Here is an 18300-nt window from a genome sequence, read left to right as displayed (position 1 = left end):
TACTAGGCCAGGACTAACAGTTGTAAGTCTAGTGCATGCATCACGGATAGGGAGAATGATGATTTGAATTAACATGGTTTTCCTTGTGTCAAGCACTGTGACGGATTGGGACAGATATCCTAAGTCAAGTACATGGACATGGATAAGGAGAATGATGGATTGGATAAGCATGTTGGACAAACATTCAAGTCATATAATGTGATGGATTAGCATGAAGAACCTAAGTCACATGGACTTGGATAAAGAATGGTTCGATGGACAAACATTTCCTTGAGGGAAATGGTCTGATAAAAGATATACTCCGAGTATCCTAGTTGGAGTATGTACCTTGGTGAGGTGGTATGGTGTCCCATGAAATATCTCCCATCATTGTGCTCTGATCTTGTGAGAGATAGAGTGTACCTAGCAAGGCCCTAGTAATGTAACAATGTTGACTATGATGATATTTTCATGCTTATCAATCTGGACCCTTTCTTATGAGAATATTTCAGATTGAGATGGACTCGTTGAGTCATTATGAACACCTCCCTAGTTATGAGGGACTGTTGGAAAAGTAACTAGGTACGGTCTTCATAATTATTTATGTACTTGTATCAATTTGTATTTTATGTAAAAGAAGAAAAATAATTTTATTTAAGCATGGGTTTCATGCTCAAGTCTAGGTCAAGCATGTTCTTCATGCTTCTAGGTTTTTGATTAAGTCAAAGAATTAATTTTGAGTCAAATTCCATTGGGACTCTTTGTAAGAAAAAGGAAAAGAATATTCATATTTCAAAGAAGTCAAATAGTCTTCCATAAGACCAAGTAAGCCCTCCTATTGGTCAATTCGTCTTGCTGAACAACCATGACCCTTCATAGTGATGAACAACTATATATAGGCGTGTAACCTCCATCAAAAGGATAGAAGTTCGTGGATGTTCTAATAAAGGATGTGAGTTGCAGTGATTGGGATATGCGAAGTTCTTCTATGGAAGGATGTGTGAGCTCATTGAAGTTGTGTGATAAGACAAAATATTTGAAGTGGTATGTAATGTTGTGATAGAATCGAAAATCTGAAGAAGTCTGAAATTTGTGACAGGGTCGAAATTTGAAGAAGCTTGATCTTTTACTATGACTTGGAGGTGTTACCCACCACCTGCAGGTAGTGTATATAGAAGAAATTTTTATCCTAGATGGTCGTCAGCCGGCAGCCCCTTGTAGCCACTAGATAGCTCAATGTGCCATTGTCTCCACCACCTAATCCTGCCATGTGGTCCCTCAACCACTTGTCATGATTGTATGTTTGAAGGTGGGCCTCCTGACCCCAGAGGTATAGCTTTTCATAGGTATAGTTGAGTAATTTTTCTTACTTGTCATGGGCACTTTTGGGCATCAATTGGTGGAGGGATTTGGCGGAAAGAGTGGGTTAGGTTTGTATTCTTGCCTCCACTACCCAATTTCGTGGTTACCGTTGTATCCTAGTCCTATGGGATCTCCTTTGTTGGCCATTAGCTTTAGGGTTGGCACTACATGGGAAATCTCAATTTTGGTTGCATGTCCCTGCTTCCCGATACCACCTGCATCACTCCCCTTCCACTCATTTTAGCCCCATTCATCTATTTTCCCATCCAGGTCCACGTGTGTCCACTCTGTCCACATAGGGTTAGCCTCCCCTTCCCCTTGTCGACACCTTGGGTTGGGCTTGGAATGATGCCCCGGAGGTTGATGCAACTAAAAAGAAAAGAAAAAGCATAATTTTGCCTCTCAACAAGAAATGTACCACAAGATGCAGAAGATGGTCGGGACATACAAATTTAGCACGTGGGCAAAAGCCAGACATGAGCTCTACCCCTTACCCATGGCCATCACCCTAGTTCCTATGGACCCTAGATTAGCCCCCTCCATCACCCTCCATCATTAAGGAACCCATGATTGTCCCAACCCCTGGTGGGCGATGAACTACCCCATCGTAAGGGTGTATCTACTGCCACATATTACACATCATGCTCTTATCCCCTGGAGCCCTGAGCAATTATTAAGAAAAATCAATCAAAGGCAAAAGACATATGAAGAAGGGTGGAAAAACAAAGGTCGGGGTAACTCATGTACCACGATTTTCTCACTCCTACACTCATATACCCAAGTGTGGGCTTCCCTTATTATAGCTACCCTTGTACCATGACATGTGGTCTGGATGATTCCCCTGACCCCCACTTTGTTCCATCACCATATCATTTGTCACCTAACACTTGGGGGATGTGCCATGGACATGTCACCCCCTTTAAAGGTTGAAACCACCTAATAAGGTCCTTGATTAACCTCTTTATTAAGCTTGGAGACACTTGTACATGCCAAAGCCCATTATGGAAGGGTATGTCACCATGAAGTGCCCCATTGATTCCATGACCTGTAAGCTCTTTTACTTGATTATTCTAATGATTTGTTGTATTGGATGGGAAAAGGGGACCCATTCTTTCGTTGGGCTCTTGGATGAACCATCAAAAGTTGAGAGGAACAATCTCCCCATGGTGCACTGCAAATCGATACCATGTCTGTAGCTTCCTCCGCCTTGCTCTTTCCCCTTGTTGTTACCCTTCAATTGGCAGAAGTCCTTGAAGGTAATAGCCTCTCTAAAGTCAAGCCCATAGGACTGATACTCCAGAAAATAGTCCCCCATGGGCATCTCCTCTTGCCCATGCAGCCCTCCAGCACCGGATGCTAGAAACGTGGGGATAGTGGACCTGGGTGGTGTACTGGGAGTGGGTGGTGCATTGGGTTCATGAGCCCCATGGTGATGCGAAGTGTCGGAGCCCTCACCAAATTGGAATTCCCCTTGAATCCCTTTTCCCTTGTTGTTGCTGCAAGTTTGTTGCCTCAGCTCCTCAATACCCTTAGACAAATTCTAAACGGCCTTGTGAAGGTGTTGGGAAAACTCTTTTTTACTCCTTTTATCTCCCTCATTATCTCCCATGTTTGGCCTTTCAACCTCTGGTTCAAATATCATTGGATCTAGGGTAATTTGCAATTGCCTCTCTCTACTCCTATACCTCTACTTCCAACAAGTCATGTTTTGTTGGTCTTCTGGTGTCATAGACCGATATTGCTCCAACAGGCTGAGCCAAGACTATGAGCTCTCATACCACTGTAATATTCCTAACGAAAATATACAATGATAAACAAAACAAACATAGCAAAAACATACATAAAAATTGCACACAGATTAGACACCAAGAATTGAGCCAAAAACCGCATTGCTCTAAGCCATTTTATTATAAAATCATGGGATTACAATTTGGTGTTTGGAAAGTGTACACCTGGGCTTGCACAAGGCAAGCTAGCAAAGCCCACGTGATGAAAGCAAGTCCCCAAGTGATGTTGGCTTATCTCTCTATGGCTCTGCGTTGATCTTCCCATGAAACTGAACTGTTGGCTGCTAGGGCCTCCTCCGTTGCTTAGAAAATTCTGGGAAATTAACCCTGAGCTCTCCTCCAATAACCCACAAAACCCCATGAAGGAATTGGTCAAATGTTGACCTCAGAATTTCATCCCAATTCCCCTAACTCCTCCAGGTGTTGGGTATTTCGACCCACATGTAAGTGATGTTGCTGAATGCCCCCAAAATGGCTGAAATATTCAACAAAACTCCTCTCGGGACTCCTCCACAAAGCCCCAAATTCCTCTACTCCTTGTGTCCCACGTGTGGCACGAAAAAGAGTTGCGCAATCACTGTTGAACTCACTCCACACACACACTGCAATGCTCCCAGATCGATCAGAAAATGATGGAAATTACCTCCTAGGGTTGGCACTCGAAGTCCCCCGAAGCAAGAGTGAGATTCTCGCCTAAAATCTCTTGTGTTCAGCAGCACATGCAGACTTGGCCTCCAGCTCAAGTGCGCTAGTCAAGGTAAATGCTCAAATGATCAAAAATGCCCAAAATGAGTGCCTCCTATTTTGTCATTGTGCCTCCCAATTGCCCATGTGGGGCACAGCCATCAAACCTCTGTTCATTTCCCTCCAAGGAATGCGTATTTCCAAGGGAAGTCGTATTTCCTCGTTGGAGTGGTCCCCACCACCCACTATCATTTCAATTTTCCCTTTTCTCCTAAGTTGCGCCTTTCCTTAGCTCCAAAAACTCAAGTGGGGTCCCGCAACCCACTTTTCCTAAGTGTAAGTGCAAAATATGACAAAACTGGCAAAATTGATATTTCCCCTTAGCAATATCGCTAAGTGGGAATATCACAAACACAGCCACTAAGGAAGGAGAATATGCTTTATTTGTGACTGTCACCACGCAAGAGGAACTCATCTTGGCTCCAAAGAAATACAGTGACCATATGCACAACGTTGCAGGAAGCGCCCCCCCCCCGGATCCTAGGCCGGAATCGCGCTCCGTACGGAAGCGTTCCGGAAGCGCACCAGGAAGCGCGATTCCAAAAAATCCGAAGCGCGATTCCGTTTTTTTAAAACGCTTCCTGGTTTTTAAGAAGCGTGGGCCCCGAAGCGCGCTTCGGATGGCGCTTCGGGCCTCCGAAGCGCCACGCTTCGGGCCCGGAAGCGTGCGCTTCACGCAGCGCTTCGGAGCGCTTCCGAAAAAACCGCGCGGGCAAGGGAAAATACCTCATTTTTTTTAATTTTTTTTTAAAGTTAACTTAACTTAGCAATAATCCCTGATGGGTTCACCAAAAATATATGGCTGCATTGAGTAAATTAATCCCTGATGAGGAGGAGGCTGCATTGGTACGGAGACAGGTGAGCAACTATACGCTCAACACTGGTCCATTTGGGAGCATGCATGCAATTAGAGATCGAGAGACTTTTTCTGCTCTTGAGTGGTGGAACATGCATGGAGGGGGTACTCCACTTCTACAGAGTTTGGCATTGCGGGTGCTATCACAGGTGGTAAACACTTCTTCTGCAGAGAGGTGTTGGAGCTCTTATTCTTTCATCCACAGTGTTAAAAGGAACAGGTTGAGTTTAGACCGGGCAGAGAGCTTGGTTTATGTTCATTACAACTTGCGATTGTTGTCCCATTACTGTGAAGATGCAAAGTCTAATAAAGACTTGTTGATTTGGGACAAGAATCCAGAGGAGCCCAATTTGGAGGATGGAGTGTTGCGACTAGAGCAATTAGAGGATTCTCTTTTCCAGGTATGTCCATTGTGGTATGAATTTTCCAATTTTCCCTTATAAAGCATTTCTCTAATTCATGTTTTTAATTTTTTGCAATTAGAGGATTCTCTTTTCCAGGTATGTCCATTGTGGTATGAATTTTCCAATTTTCCCTTATAAAGCATTTCTCTAATTCATGTTTTTAATTTTTTTGTTAACTAGTGCTTTTTTTTTGCATGAATTTTTTGAGCGATTCTAGGATGATGATGACCGTGTTGATATGCCACCACCCCCATCTGGTCCCTTGGTTCCTAGGTTCCATGGTTCAACACCAACAGCAGGGGGTTCTTCTTCATCAGTTTCAGTGCCACGACTTCCACAGGCACCATCTTCTTCATTGCCACCACGTGGAGGCCCGCCACCACGTTCTATTCGTGGTGGAAGGAGGAGAGATTAGTAGATATATTCACAATCTACTACTTTTTGTCATAGATTACTCATTAGACTTGTAGACTTGTGAATTTGAATTTTGAACCTTTTTGGCTTGGCGGTGACCAAGTGACATATTTTGTAAACATTATTATTTGAATTTTGGACATGACAAATGTTGACAGTTGCTCACTTGCTAGATAAATCATAATATGCTCTATGTTTTATGTTTTATAATATGCTTAAATGTTTTATGTTTTATAATATGCTTAAAAATTTGATGTATGTTTGTAATAGCTAGAATATAGATGATTGTTGTACATACTAGTAACTACAATGGAATCATGGATGCCATATCTATTTTGATTTATGCAAAAATATGCATGTTTTCATGTCTTCTACAATTAATTTGGTATTTGGGATGTTTGTTTTGAGTATAAATGCAAAAAAATATAAAAATATATATATATATATATATATAGCAGATGCTTCCGCGGATGCTTCGCTTCCTAGATTTTTGGAAAATGACGCTTCCGCGCTCCCGCTTCCGCTTCCGCTTCGCTCCCGCTTCGTGCAACATTGCATATGCACTTTCCTTCAGCACTGTAATCACAACATTTGAGGCTGAGTGTGGTTCTTTGCTTGCTCGGGTACACACCAGCAAAAGGAAATGAACTTTGCCATCGTTAAGGAAGGTAACTTGACCCCTTTTGTACTCTGAAAAACTCAACTCAATATGCACAGAGCTTATCCCACCAAGCAGTAAAGAAAATCGACATCTTCAGATGGAACTTTGACCTATTGAATCCATGACAGAGTTTGGTCCCTCTTCAATAGAAAAATCGACCCTAGCTTTGGCTTGGACCTCCACCTATGAGAAGATATATAGAAAACACAATATCAGAAGATAAAATCAACTGATAAGACCTCTTTACCTCAATATCTTCTACAAATATTTTACTCCATGATACCACCATGATGAAATCTGAGTGATTTTACTCTCGGAACCAACTAGGGCATCTAGTTTCAACACTAAAGCTACTAGCTATAGCGGCTAGGGTTTCTCAAACCCTAAGTTTCTCTCCAAAAAACTCTCCAAGAGCTCATTTTCTCCAAATGCAAGTGTTAGAATGAGAAGAGACTCTTCACTTTTCTCTTTTTATAATTGAGTGGCCACTTTTGCTACCATTTTACCCTTTTAATATTTTATTAAGTCACTTTAGGAAATATTCACTTTATAAAATGAAAGTGACTTTTCATTATCCTAACATATGTCCCCCTTTTCACCCCTTAGGTAGTTATAATGTTTTCTTAGGCGAATCATCTTTCCTTATTAAAATTTCTCCCTGCCTTAGCCTAGGGGAACTTATTAGACTAGCAGAACTTGTCTTATTTCTCCTAAGCGGTTGGGGAAATTACATCCTTGCATTTCATCTATTCTCTCTCTAAGTTCTAATCATTTGCACTTAATAGGGCTTACAAAAGTACCAAATACTAGTGATGATAGTACTAATTTCCAAGGGAAATTTTGATGAAGGAAATGTCTCATCAAAAAAATTCGCATAAACTAAATGTATCACCAAAAGTTTGCCTAAAGGAAAGCGAGACAAAATTGACCAGATAATAGAATGTTAGGAAAAATGTGATCTTCAATGCATGCCTGGAAGGTGAAACTTTACCAGCTTGAAAGTAAGGCTACCAACTTCCAAGTAAATCATAGCCACAATGAGTAATTGGCCTGCACTATAGTGTTCGAGCATGTGTATGTATATGATTGTTTTGTTTCAACTACAAGCAAATCGTCTCACTAATAAAATACAAAATTATGCATTGTAATTGTAAGGTATCAACATAAACATATGTGTAAACATGTCAACATACACATCATTTTTCTTCTACCAAAAAGGCAAACGTTTTCACGCAATGAACCTAAAGTAGAGGGTTTTCATCCAACATGAACACAGTACAAGGCATAGATAAGATAATTTGAAAGAAAAAAAAATGATGCAGAATACTCACAAAATTGTGACGTAGATGCAAGAGTCTAGATAAAGAAGTGACAAAGGCATACCTTTAAGCCAGAAACTGTTGATTTTTGTAGCATCGGTTGTGTTTTAGCCCCGAAATTTGGTGGAGACGCTAAGTTACATGTATTCTCCAAAACCCAGAAATCGTTTCAAGAAATTCCACCTAGAGATGACTTAATTAAAATAAATAATCTTTTTTTAATGGTGCCTAAGTCTAAACTTAGGAAAACTGAGTAATTAAAGGGTATTAATTAAGTCATGGTGAAATCTTCTAGAAGAAGACATCGATCAAGTTCTAGTTAATATTAGTCATCGATTATGTTTTAATCCTCGTTGTTGAAGCCTCGACAAGAGATTATAAGAATAATTTCGACTGGGGTTGGAGAACACACTTGGAGCCACCAGACATTCGATTTTGCTAAGAAATCAATTTCCAGAGCAGCAGTTGTGAGTTGCCGAAGGTGATTTAGTAAAGTCAAAGTAGTTAAAGAGGGGCAAGGATAGTAAGACCGAAAGGAAGTTTCTCCAGTCCAATGAGTGCATAGTAGAGAGGCAGTGAGTGCCACCAAGAGGCAATGTAGAGCATAGATGCAATGCAGAGCTTCAGAGGGAGATCCATATTTTCTAAGGAGAAGTCGAAATTCAGTGCTAGAAGCTGGAGTGGGAGCCCAGAGGCCAGGTTGATCAGTTAGCGAGAGAGGCGATGGCCTGAGTTGTGGGACACAGATCTGCATAGGCTTACGCAGAGGTAGCAAAGGGCAACTCGTCTTGAGCCAAGGTCAGTGATCGGATCACTGGTGGGAGTGAGATTTTTCTCACTAGATCTCCTGTCAGTTATTTCTCTGTATGGAAAGCTAGATTTGAACTTCCATAGATTTGTACTAAATTACTACTACATAATAATAAAATCTTCAATTGCTGCACCAGTTTTCCCAAGTTGGGTTTTTCCGAGGACATTAGTCCAAAAACAATGGTGTATTATTTTATGTGTGCATCTATTCTTCCAGTGTCTTTATTTCTTCTGCAGTATTTATGTTTGTGAAGGCTGTAGTGTATTAGTTTCGATATTTACTATAGAATGCAATAAATAATGTATTTAAATTATTTAACAAATAGAAGAAACTTAATCAGTTGTTGCAGTAGGATTCTGGGTTTCTGAATTTTCACATGGTATCAAAGCACAAATCGTAAGTCGAAGAGCTCAGTAGCAGAAAGGAGGAGGAATTTCGAATCTCTATAAAGGCAGCAGTTCGAAACCCTCAGAGGCAGTGTAGTCCCTTGGGCCAGGAGGGTTAGTTTTTGAGGAAAAATTATTTCTCTAAGAGAGTCAACAGAGGAATTAGATTTTTCATATCGAAGATTACCAAAGGTAGAGGAAGTAGCAGCAGTTTCCTTGCAGAGAAGATCTTCAGCTGGGATGTAGTTTTTTTTGCAGCAGTTTGCTAGTGCAAAATATCGTCAGGAGGAAGGAAGAGCACACACTAAGGGAGTTCTTTCCTCAGGGAACTTCTAGCCAAGAAGTTCGAATTTTCCTAGTAGAGTAGCAGTAGTTGTGAACAGATTTGCCCACTCCAGTAGCGAGTGCGAAATCCAGTCAGCAGCTGTGCAGAGGAGAAGAGGAGGAATTCGACATTTTTGCACAAATGGCATCAGCAGGGTTGAGAGATCAGGATCGGTTGGACGGAGCCTCCAGCTACGTGATTTGGAAGGCAAGAATTTCCTGTCTTCTAGATGATTACGATCTCGAAGCTTATGTCAATGGTGTGGTAGTTGTACCCATAGATGCAAATCCACTTAAGGCCTACAAGAAGGAGATGGCGAAGGCAAAGAAGTTGATTCTCGATGGAGTTCGAGATCACGTGGTGTCTCACATAGCCGACAAAGATACTGCTTAGCACATGTGGGAGGAACTTGCTACACTATACGAGGGATCTTCTGAGCAACGGAATATGTATCTTGAGGAGAAGTTGAGATGCACGAGGATGCAGAAAGGGAAGCGCATATACCCATTCCTTACTAGGCTTCAGGATATCCGAGATTAGTTGTTTGTAGTAGGTGTGAAAATTCCTGAATCTAAAACATCAGAAACCCCTACTACAATTACTAGTTTACAATCTCCTACTTGTTCTTTACATTAACAAGTTATTTAATTGCATAAACATCGAAGTAAACACTATTGCATCCTTCACATATATACAGATCATGCACTGAAGTAAACAGAAACAATAAGCAAGGGACACCATTATTTTTGGACAATTGTCCCCTGAAAAACCCAATTTGGGAAAATTGGTGCAGCATATAGAGGGTTTGTATTATTAAGCAGATTTTGTGAATACAACTAAGGTGCCAGAAATGGCTCACCCAACAGAGAATCTCCTCGGCAGTAGTACCTATATCCGGAGATAGATATTCCGGCAAATTAACAATCAGATGATCAAACCCCACAACAACTCCAGTTGTTCCCTATGCTAGACAGCGAAAGCTGCTACAAGCACTACTTAGGAACTACGTCACTCCTCCAAGAGCTGCGTCACCCTATCCAGGCTTAGAATCCGTTGATCTGCTCCCAGTCTGCCCCACAGAATCTCCCAACGCTATCTTCGAAGCCCTCTACGACTTCTGCGTCAACCTCTATGGCCCTCTACGTCCTCTGCGTCAGCTCCTACGGCCCTGCGTCAGCCCTTCTAGGGCCTGCGCTGTCTCTCCCGACACTTCGCTGCCTCTCTGCTATGTATTCTTCAGCCTTGGATGGAAATCCCTTGTTGAACTGCCCCTCATTGCAACTGATCACTAGCTCGATTTCCTCAGCAAACCGTGCCCCAAAAAATCGAATTCTTGATCTCTCTTGGTGTATCTCCAACTGACCCTCAAGCCTCCTCTTATACTTTTCCTATTGACAATTCAACGGCCGAAATTAAGTCCCTAATCAACGGCTAAGATTAGAACTGGCTTGATCCTCGTCACTTAGAACTGTCACCCATATTATATTAATACACATTAATATTTTTATTTCCCTAAGTTTAGACTTAGGAACTCATTAAAAATATTAATTATTTTAATATCTCTTCATCTGGGTGGAATTTCTCCAAATGATTTATGGCTCTTAGAGATCTCATGCGCCTTAGCCTCTCCACCAAATTTCAAGGCTAGAGCACATCCGATGCTACCCAAAATCAATAGTAGGGTCAACGCCTCAGCTTACTGAGTTGGTGCGGTTTGCTCTAAATAGTGTTTCCGAAGAGTGGCAAGTCTTCGTCCAGAGTATTCTAGGCAGAGAAAAGTTACTAGACTGAGATCGTATGTGGGTTGATCTGTAGCAGGAGGAGATGAGATGAGATTTGGTGAAGACCACCATCACTGGAAACAGCAACAGCAATGGGATGAAGCAAGTAAAGGAAGAGGAAGATGTGGCCCTCGCATCAAAGGGGCAGTAGGAGCAACGCAGGAGGAAGGACATTTCCAAAGTGGAATGCTTCAGATGTGGTGAGCTTGACCACTACATTACTCAATGTCCTCTCAAGAAGGACAAGGAGGAGAAGCAGGATCAACAGGCTGCATCCGCGGAGATTGACAGGTTGTCCTCCAGATTGGAGGAAGAGTTTGCCATGATCACCAAGATACCTCCAGGAGTGAGGTGGGGTGATTTGGTTTTGTAGCCCCAGAGAGCTACAGGATGGGCAGGATTATTGAGGAGATCCACCTCATGAATCAATACCTTGCTACGGGAGCCCATAACATGCAGTAGCAGAATGGATCAGTGGTAGATGGTGCAGTCAGATGCCAAAGTGACAGATGCAGTAGATAGTAGCGGTTAGATACTGGGTAGCGCAGTGCAGAGTTGGCACCAGTGCAAATTGCATAGAGCAGAGTTAGCAGCAGCACAGAGGCTTCAGTGGCAGCGCAGAGTGTAGCACCAGTCAGAACTTAGGTGACAGATGCATCATAATGACCACAGATCGTTTAGTAATTTTGGAAGCTTTTCTGTTGCAGATGTTGCAATTGCAGCAACAACAGATGGATAGGGAGTTGTAGTGTTGGCAGCACTCTAGTAGGGCTAGCAGCAGCACGAATACAACATTTATCAGAGTTGCGCAATAGTTGGTGCCTGGGCAGTAGCAGCCATACATCAGCAACGTAACAAGAGGTGGTGCAAAGACAAGGTGTTGCTTCATTAAGTTGCAACGCTAGAACACATTCCTCTCTAAGAGGGAGCGTTGATTTTTGTAGCATCAGTTGTGTTCTAGCCACAAAATTTGGTGGAGAGGCTAGAATACATGTATTCTCCAAAACCCAAAAATCGTTTCTGGAAATTCCACCTAGAGATGACTTAATTAAAATAATTAATCTTTTTTTAATGGTGCCTAAGTCTAAACTTAGGAAAACTGATTAATTAAAGGGTATTAATTAAGTCATGGTGAAATCTTCTAGAAGAAGACATGGATCGAATTCTAGTTAATCTTAGCCATCGATTATGTTTTAATCCTCGACGTTGAAGCCTCAACGAGAGATTATAAGAATAATTTCGATGGGGGTTAGAGAACATACTTGGAGCCACCAGAAATTCGATTTCGCTGGGAAATCGATTTCCAGAGTAGCAGTTGTGAGTTGCTGGAGGTGATTCAGTAAAGTCGACGCAGTGAGAGAAGGGCAGGGATAGTAAGACCGGAAGGAATTTTCTCCAGTCTGATGAGTGCATAATAGAGAGGCTATGAGTGCCACAGAGAAGCAGCGCAGAGCTTCAGAGGGAGATCCATATTTTGCTAAGAAGTCGAAATTCAGTGTCAGACGCTGGAGTGGGAGCCCGAAGGCCAAGAGGATTGATTTTCCAGATAGCAGTTGATCATTTAGCGAGAGAGACGCTAGTCCGAGTTGTGGGACACAGATTTCCATAGGCTAACGCAGAGGCAGCAAGGGGCAACTCATCTTGAGCCAAGGTCAGTGTCGGATCACTGGTGGGAGTGAGATTTTTCTCACTAGATCTCCTGTCAGTTATTTCTCTGTATGGAAAGCTAGATTTGAGCTTCCATAGATTTGTACTCAAATTTACTACTGCATAATAATAAAACCCTCAACTGTTGCACCGGTTTTCCCAACTTGGGTTTTTCTGAGGACATTGGTCTAAAAACAACAGTGTATTATTGTGTGTGTGCATCTATTCTTCCAGTGTCTTTATTTCTTCTGTAGTATTTATATTTGTGAAGATTGCAATGTATTAGTTTTGATATTTACCATAGAATGTAGTAAATAATGTGTTCAAAAACTTAATCAGTTGTTGCAGTAGGATTCAGGGTTTCCAAATTTTCACATAAACATGTACATTCACATAGAAGAAACGCAACAAAATACCAACATGCATATAGTAGATACCTTTAAGGCAACGAAGAAATCCAAATTCTTATAACATCAACAAACCTTACACAATTTTGCATAAAAAATGACAAACAGGTGTAGAAACCTAGTAGACAAATGCTCCATATCAAAGAATCCTGTCATACAAAACATTTATCTCTAGAATATTTTTAGACATGGCATATAGAGACCTAAAGCCAAGAATGTGAGATTGTAGGCCAAATCCATACAAAGAGCAATGATTTTTTTGCAAAATACAAAGATTGAAGGTATTTTTTTGTTCTAGAGGTTTTTTTTTAAACTACAAACAACATCCTATATTGAGAAGTTTATGAGGAGAACTTCCATACTTGGAAATTGAAACAATTGTCAAGAAGTAATGAGTCGTGTAGAAAATGCCAACACATGAAAGAAAATGAAATGAATGGCGAAACAAGGACAATATCGAAAAGGCCTTTAATAGGATTGGGAGTCTAGGACCATCAAATGCCTAGATACATCACTTATTAAAGAAATCCATTAAAGAGGTTAAGGAAAAGTTGTTGTCTCCAGTGGGTAGATCATTTAAGGCCAAGTTGCTTGGTGTAAAAGAAAAATCGATGCTTGATTCGAGAGTCTGACACTTCAAATCTAACATGTGGATGAAGATTTACTACGCACTAAGATCCGTCAACTAGATCTGTCTACAACCTCCACTGCCATACTAAATCTCATAAGTTGGACAAAGGTTCTAAGTGTGGAGATTTGGACAACTGAAATGTACGTGCTTAAAATGTAAGCTATGTTTCCCACAGACTGAGCAAGAGATCCTTTGACTTAGGTGGTAATTCTAATGGGTAATGTGAATCTCCATCTTTAAAGCGAAAGGGCGGAAGCAAGGACGAATCTACTAACTTCCAGCTTACAGACAAAACACAAAAAAGAGATGACAATCTAGCCCGCCACTCTAAGTCGGTTTCAAAAAAAAATGAATGTTGGCTACTTTGGGCTACAGCAAAGAAATTAAATAAAAGAAAAATGCCTCTTGAAAAATCAGAGGTAATATTGCCAAAATAAATAAACAAACCCAAAAAAATACTACTTCAAGATGACCATCGAACACACTCATACCATAAAATTTGGAAAAGTAACCCTCCACGAACAGTTATCAGAACTCAATTTGATATCCATCATGAAGAACAAAAAATGAAACGTTGACAAAAATTAAGAACATAAAATTTCAAAGCCTATTTAGTCCGGTCCAAATGGGATCGGAAGGAAATTACATGAAATTTCACCAACAAGAAGAGAAAAATAAAATAAAGATCAAAAGATCTAATGGCTGGAAAACAAGGTCTACTGTGAAAAGTTGATCTATGAGGCAAAAATTTCACCCAATTGTCCCTATTCTCTGAAAATAAGAGGGGAAAAGACAAGATCTAGTATAAATTACAATAGAAATATCTAATTAAAGAGCCATCTCTGAAACAAATACTTCAACACCTGAATTTGTTCGATTTTAACAGAAATCACAAAAATCATAGCGACAGAAAAATTGAACGAAAAGGAGACCAATTATCGTATATTCGCAGAAATTTATGAGGTGTGTTTACAGTAAAAAGATTCGATTAAATGACCATCTCTTAAGCAAATATTTGCAGAAGTTAAGATGTGTAGATTTGTTAGTTGCAGATCCACTACAAAAGATTGTCAAATTTACCATCCAAATCTAGAATACTTTTCAGATCTACCATATTAGATCTAAAACATATCTGAAATACCCTATGCCAACATTGGCATATTATCAAATCTAGAACAATAAGCATTGATCACAAAATTTACTAAACTATTAATTAGGGATGGCAAAAATATAGATTTATGTAATGTAGATCTAGTTAGTTATCAATTTTACTATTAGATCTAAATTAGATCTACACAAATCTCCTTATCATCACAAGCCCCATAAGTCCAAGAGTTGGAGCTTATGCTCTTATAGCAAATGTAAAGACCCGGAATCATAATATACAAATTTTACATCAATCCATGCTATAAAAATATCAACACATAAATATTCATCTAACTATCACATAATTTACGAGATCGTGAGATGAATGACTTCCCTATAAGCGATGATATTTCTTACTGGAAATTTCAGAGTGGTTGTGCTATCCCACTCCTGTTGACCGCAACATTGTTTTGGGGACGACTCTCCACCCAACCGTAGGCTCAGCTGCACAGAACTTTTCTACAGTTGGCCACCCCTGAGCCCTCAATCAACTACCACTGCCAATGACTCCTTTGTCTCTTAGCATTCCCCTCTTAAAAGAATGAATATCTCTCATCTCACTTTTCAGCCATTAAATAGAATAAACTATTCCAAAAATGGAAAGGGATCCGCATGTACACAATCTATGTGTCATCATGCCAACTTTTATTTTTTTATTTTTTTTGTTAACTTTGCTTATTAGTACTATTCATAGTTTATTTCTATATATATGTATTCAGAACTTCATTTTATTATTTGTTATTTTATTTATTTATATATTAATATTATTATTATTATTGTTACTACTACGGTGCATTACACTTCTAACATGCTTCTGATGAGTAAAAAGGAAAAGCACAATTGCTTTGAAAAAAGAATACATCAAATATATTGTTACAAGAAAAAATTTAACTAACCTTAAGCCAACCATTATTGTAAACTGCAATTAAAGTACCATTGCACATGGTGATAGCATGCACTGCACTCAAATGAGTTGGAGCATTATCTCCTAAAACTGACAAAGGACTGTGATCTCCAAGCCACCACAAACGGACAGTTCCATCCCAACTCCCACTATACAGCAGCTCTTCATTGACAAATAATGCAGATACCAATGACTTATGGCCTTCCATAGTATATACAAGGCTGTAATCCTACAGAGAAAAGAACCATATTAATATTTATACAATGCATTCTATGATTCTGAAAATTTCACGGTACAGGGAAATAACAAAAGGACAAATTCAGTATGTTATACAAGATACAAAAAATCAAAAGTTCATAAAATGGGCAGTAATGTCAATAACAGAAAAAATAGTATTTGAATCGGTTCTATGCTTTCACAGACATGCACATAAAGTCCACATCAATATTGGAAATATTTGTGTAATCTTCATGTGTGGCTATGGCACACTCATAAGTATCATTAATGTATTTGTAATCATAGCTACGGCCATCATTTGGATCATTTATTATCATTTATTCTAATACAAGGGAGTGATTAAGGGAAACATAGTCAAACTTGTACACATAGGCTCATCGACTCTTCTTAAGGGTACCACCCTACTTTAGTTCTGTATAAATACACAACTCTCATTTGTATTGCATCATCTTCTGATCTGCTTGATCTTTCATATAATGTGTTTTATGCCAAGGGCACCTACATCTTTGGCGTTTTCTTGTGATTGGCATTTCTTCTTTCATGGGCACTTGTGCTAAGATATTTCTCTCTTTGTCTAGCATACTAAGGTTTTCTCTCTCTAGCAGACTTGTGACTTGGGTTATTGCAGAATTTCGATTTGTCTTTGGTTCCATTCTATTCTCGTACTTTCACTTGTGAATCTTAACATCATATTACAGCGAGTGTGGACCTTACTCTCTTAACTCTATATCTGATCTGAAATTATTGGCTAGTGGCGTCACTCAAGTTCTCTTGTGACTACAGGGCTCAGGTTTTCTTGAATCATCTCTTTTTTCAGGTTTTTGAAGGATTTTTAGAAGTTTGAAACCTCTCTATGGCCAGTGCCTCCTTTCCTAAAGTTTCCCACGGCTTCCATCATTTGGTCCTATAAAGGAGAAATATTGAAGGCTTCAGTCTTTCAGGCTTCTTATTGCTGCGACTAAGACCAATGGCTTCAAAGTGGAAATTTCCTTGAATGAATGGGACCAATAATCCTACTTAGCAGATCAAATCACTGCCCTTCTTTGAAGCAAAGGTTTATGGTTGTATTTTGTGAAACCCCTTCCCACGACCAACAATAACATTGTGTTACCCCCCAAACACTCATTTTAGATGATAAGGCCCTAACACAAGTGAGACCATAGAGGTAATGGAGAAAGGCAACCCACTGTCACCATGGTAGCTCCTTCACTCTCTAGGCCAAATCTCCTCTAACACAAGGTGGGAATCCCAAGAAATACTAAGTCCAATTTATGATGATTACTTAAAAGGGGTTTTAGATGTAGAAACAAATCTGATTAATGATGTTTATTGAAGTATATTTAGAATTGTGAAGACAGAAAATAAATGACTAATTTTTCTGCACTTTATGAGGTGGCTGAAAGAGAGACAAGTGGCCCAAAACAATCTAGGGCATACGGAGTCAAGAAATCAGTCTTGAGAGGATTTTTTTCTACTTGAGATTATGATAAAACAAAGATAAAATGGCATGCTACAGCTGCTCCTACATTGCTGTTATATAGTACATAAACTTTACTTGGAGGGCCCTTCCAAAGATGCACCTCTTAAACTTTGCAATGAGGGTGTGCCTATCAATGAAAGTGAGAATCTGCAACTATTCTAACTAAGATGAAGGCTGCAACATCAACATATTATGAAATAAAAAAACAAAGGTACTTATGGGGGGAAGACCCACACTCAAGAATCCAGCCCTTCTAATGGAGTAGTATTAGCCATATAATTAGTCCTTTAAGCAGATTTTACAAGCATTTCTAGCATAAAAATTCGGCAAATTGAGATTAAAACATAAACCTCACATCAACAAGAAAGGAACCTTTGAATTCCAAGCCTTCAACAAGTCTTCAATGATATCTCTAGAGTACTTTTGCTCAAATTTTTGACAACTATTACAGTGTGAGGGAGCCTCTCTCATATAGAGTTTGAGCTCAAAACCCACATAAAAGAATAAAATCCAAGTTTAGATCCATGATCTCTTCTAAGAAAACATAAGATATGATATCTCTTAACCCACACCTAAAGACACATCAAAACAAAATACATGATAAATAAAGAGACAAGCAAGTGGACATGCCACTTGTCCTCTCCTGGGGCAAGGCATCCCCTTTAAATGGGCATGTTTGACCATCTAAACCCATCCAAAAGGCCATATGTAACCCCTCCTCATGGATCACTTCTCCAAAATGCCTCAAAAATTGTGCATAGGATTTCTACTTAATGGAGAACCACCTGCAAAAACCATCTCAAGATCAAGTGAAAGCCACCAAACATTGGGGACAATGATCATAGATGCATCATAGTGGACCATACTTAACTATTAAGGGTATAATAACACTTCAAACCGAGATCACCTTCAAATATCTAACTAGACTAAGTCCCGTAAAGTGTTCCCTACTTGTGTTAGGGATGGCTAGAAGGTCAACCCTATTAGGTGCTTCCAGCTCCTAAGAGGAGATGACATGT

At 39.9% G+C, this 18300-nt stretch overlaps 1 protein-coding gene across 4 annotated transcripts in view; it reads right to left on the bottom strand.

The window, feature by feature from the left end:
- The window catches only part of LOC149204267 (uncharacterized), a 320269-nt gene that overhangs the window by 116290 nt on the left and 185679 nt on the right, over positions 1–18300 (bottom strand). For all 4 annotated transcript variants that reach the window (XM_089394656.1, XM_089394657.1, XM_089394658.1 and 1 more), the window contains exon 4: positions 15557–15793. In XM_089394656.1, the coding sequence (XP_089250782.1) occupies positions 15557–15793 (237 nt within the window). The remainder of the gene's footprint in view (positions 1–15556; positions 15794–18300) is intronic.

The sequence above is a fragment of the Pinus tabuliformis genome, chromosome 1_2, assembly GCF_031772625.1.
Source record: "Pinus tabuliformis cultivar Carrire ecotype Pingquan chromosome 1_2, CPIR1, whole genome shotgun sequence".
NCBI lineage: Eukaryota > Viridiplantae > Streptophyta > Pinopsida > Pinales > Pinaceae > Pinus > Pinus tabuliformis.
Note: the sequence above shows the minus strand (reverse complement) of the source record. Positions and strands in the feature narration are given on the sequence as shown.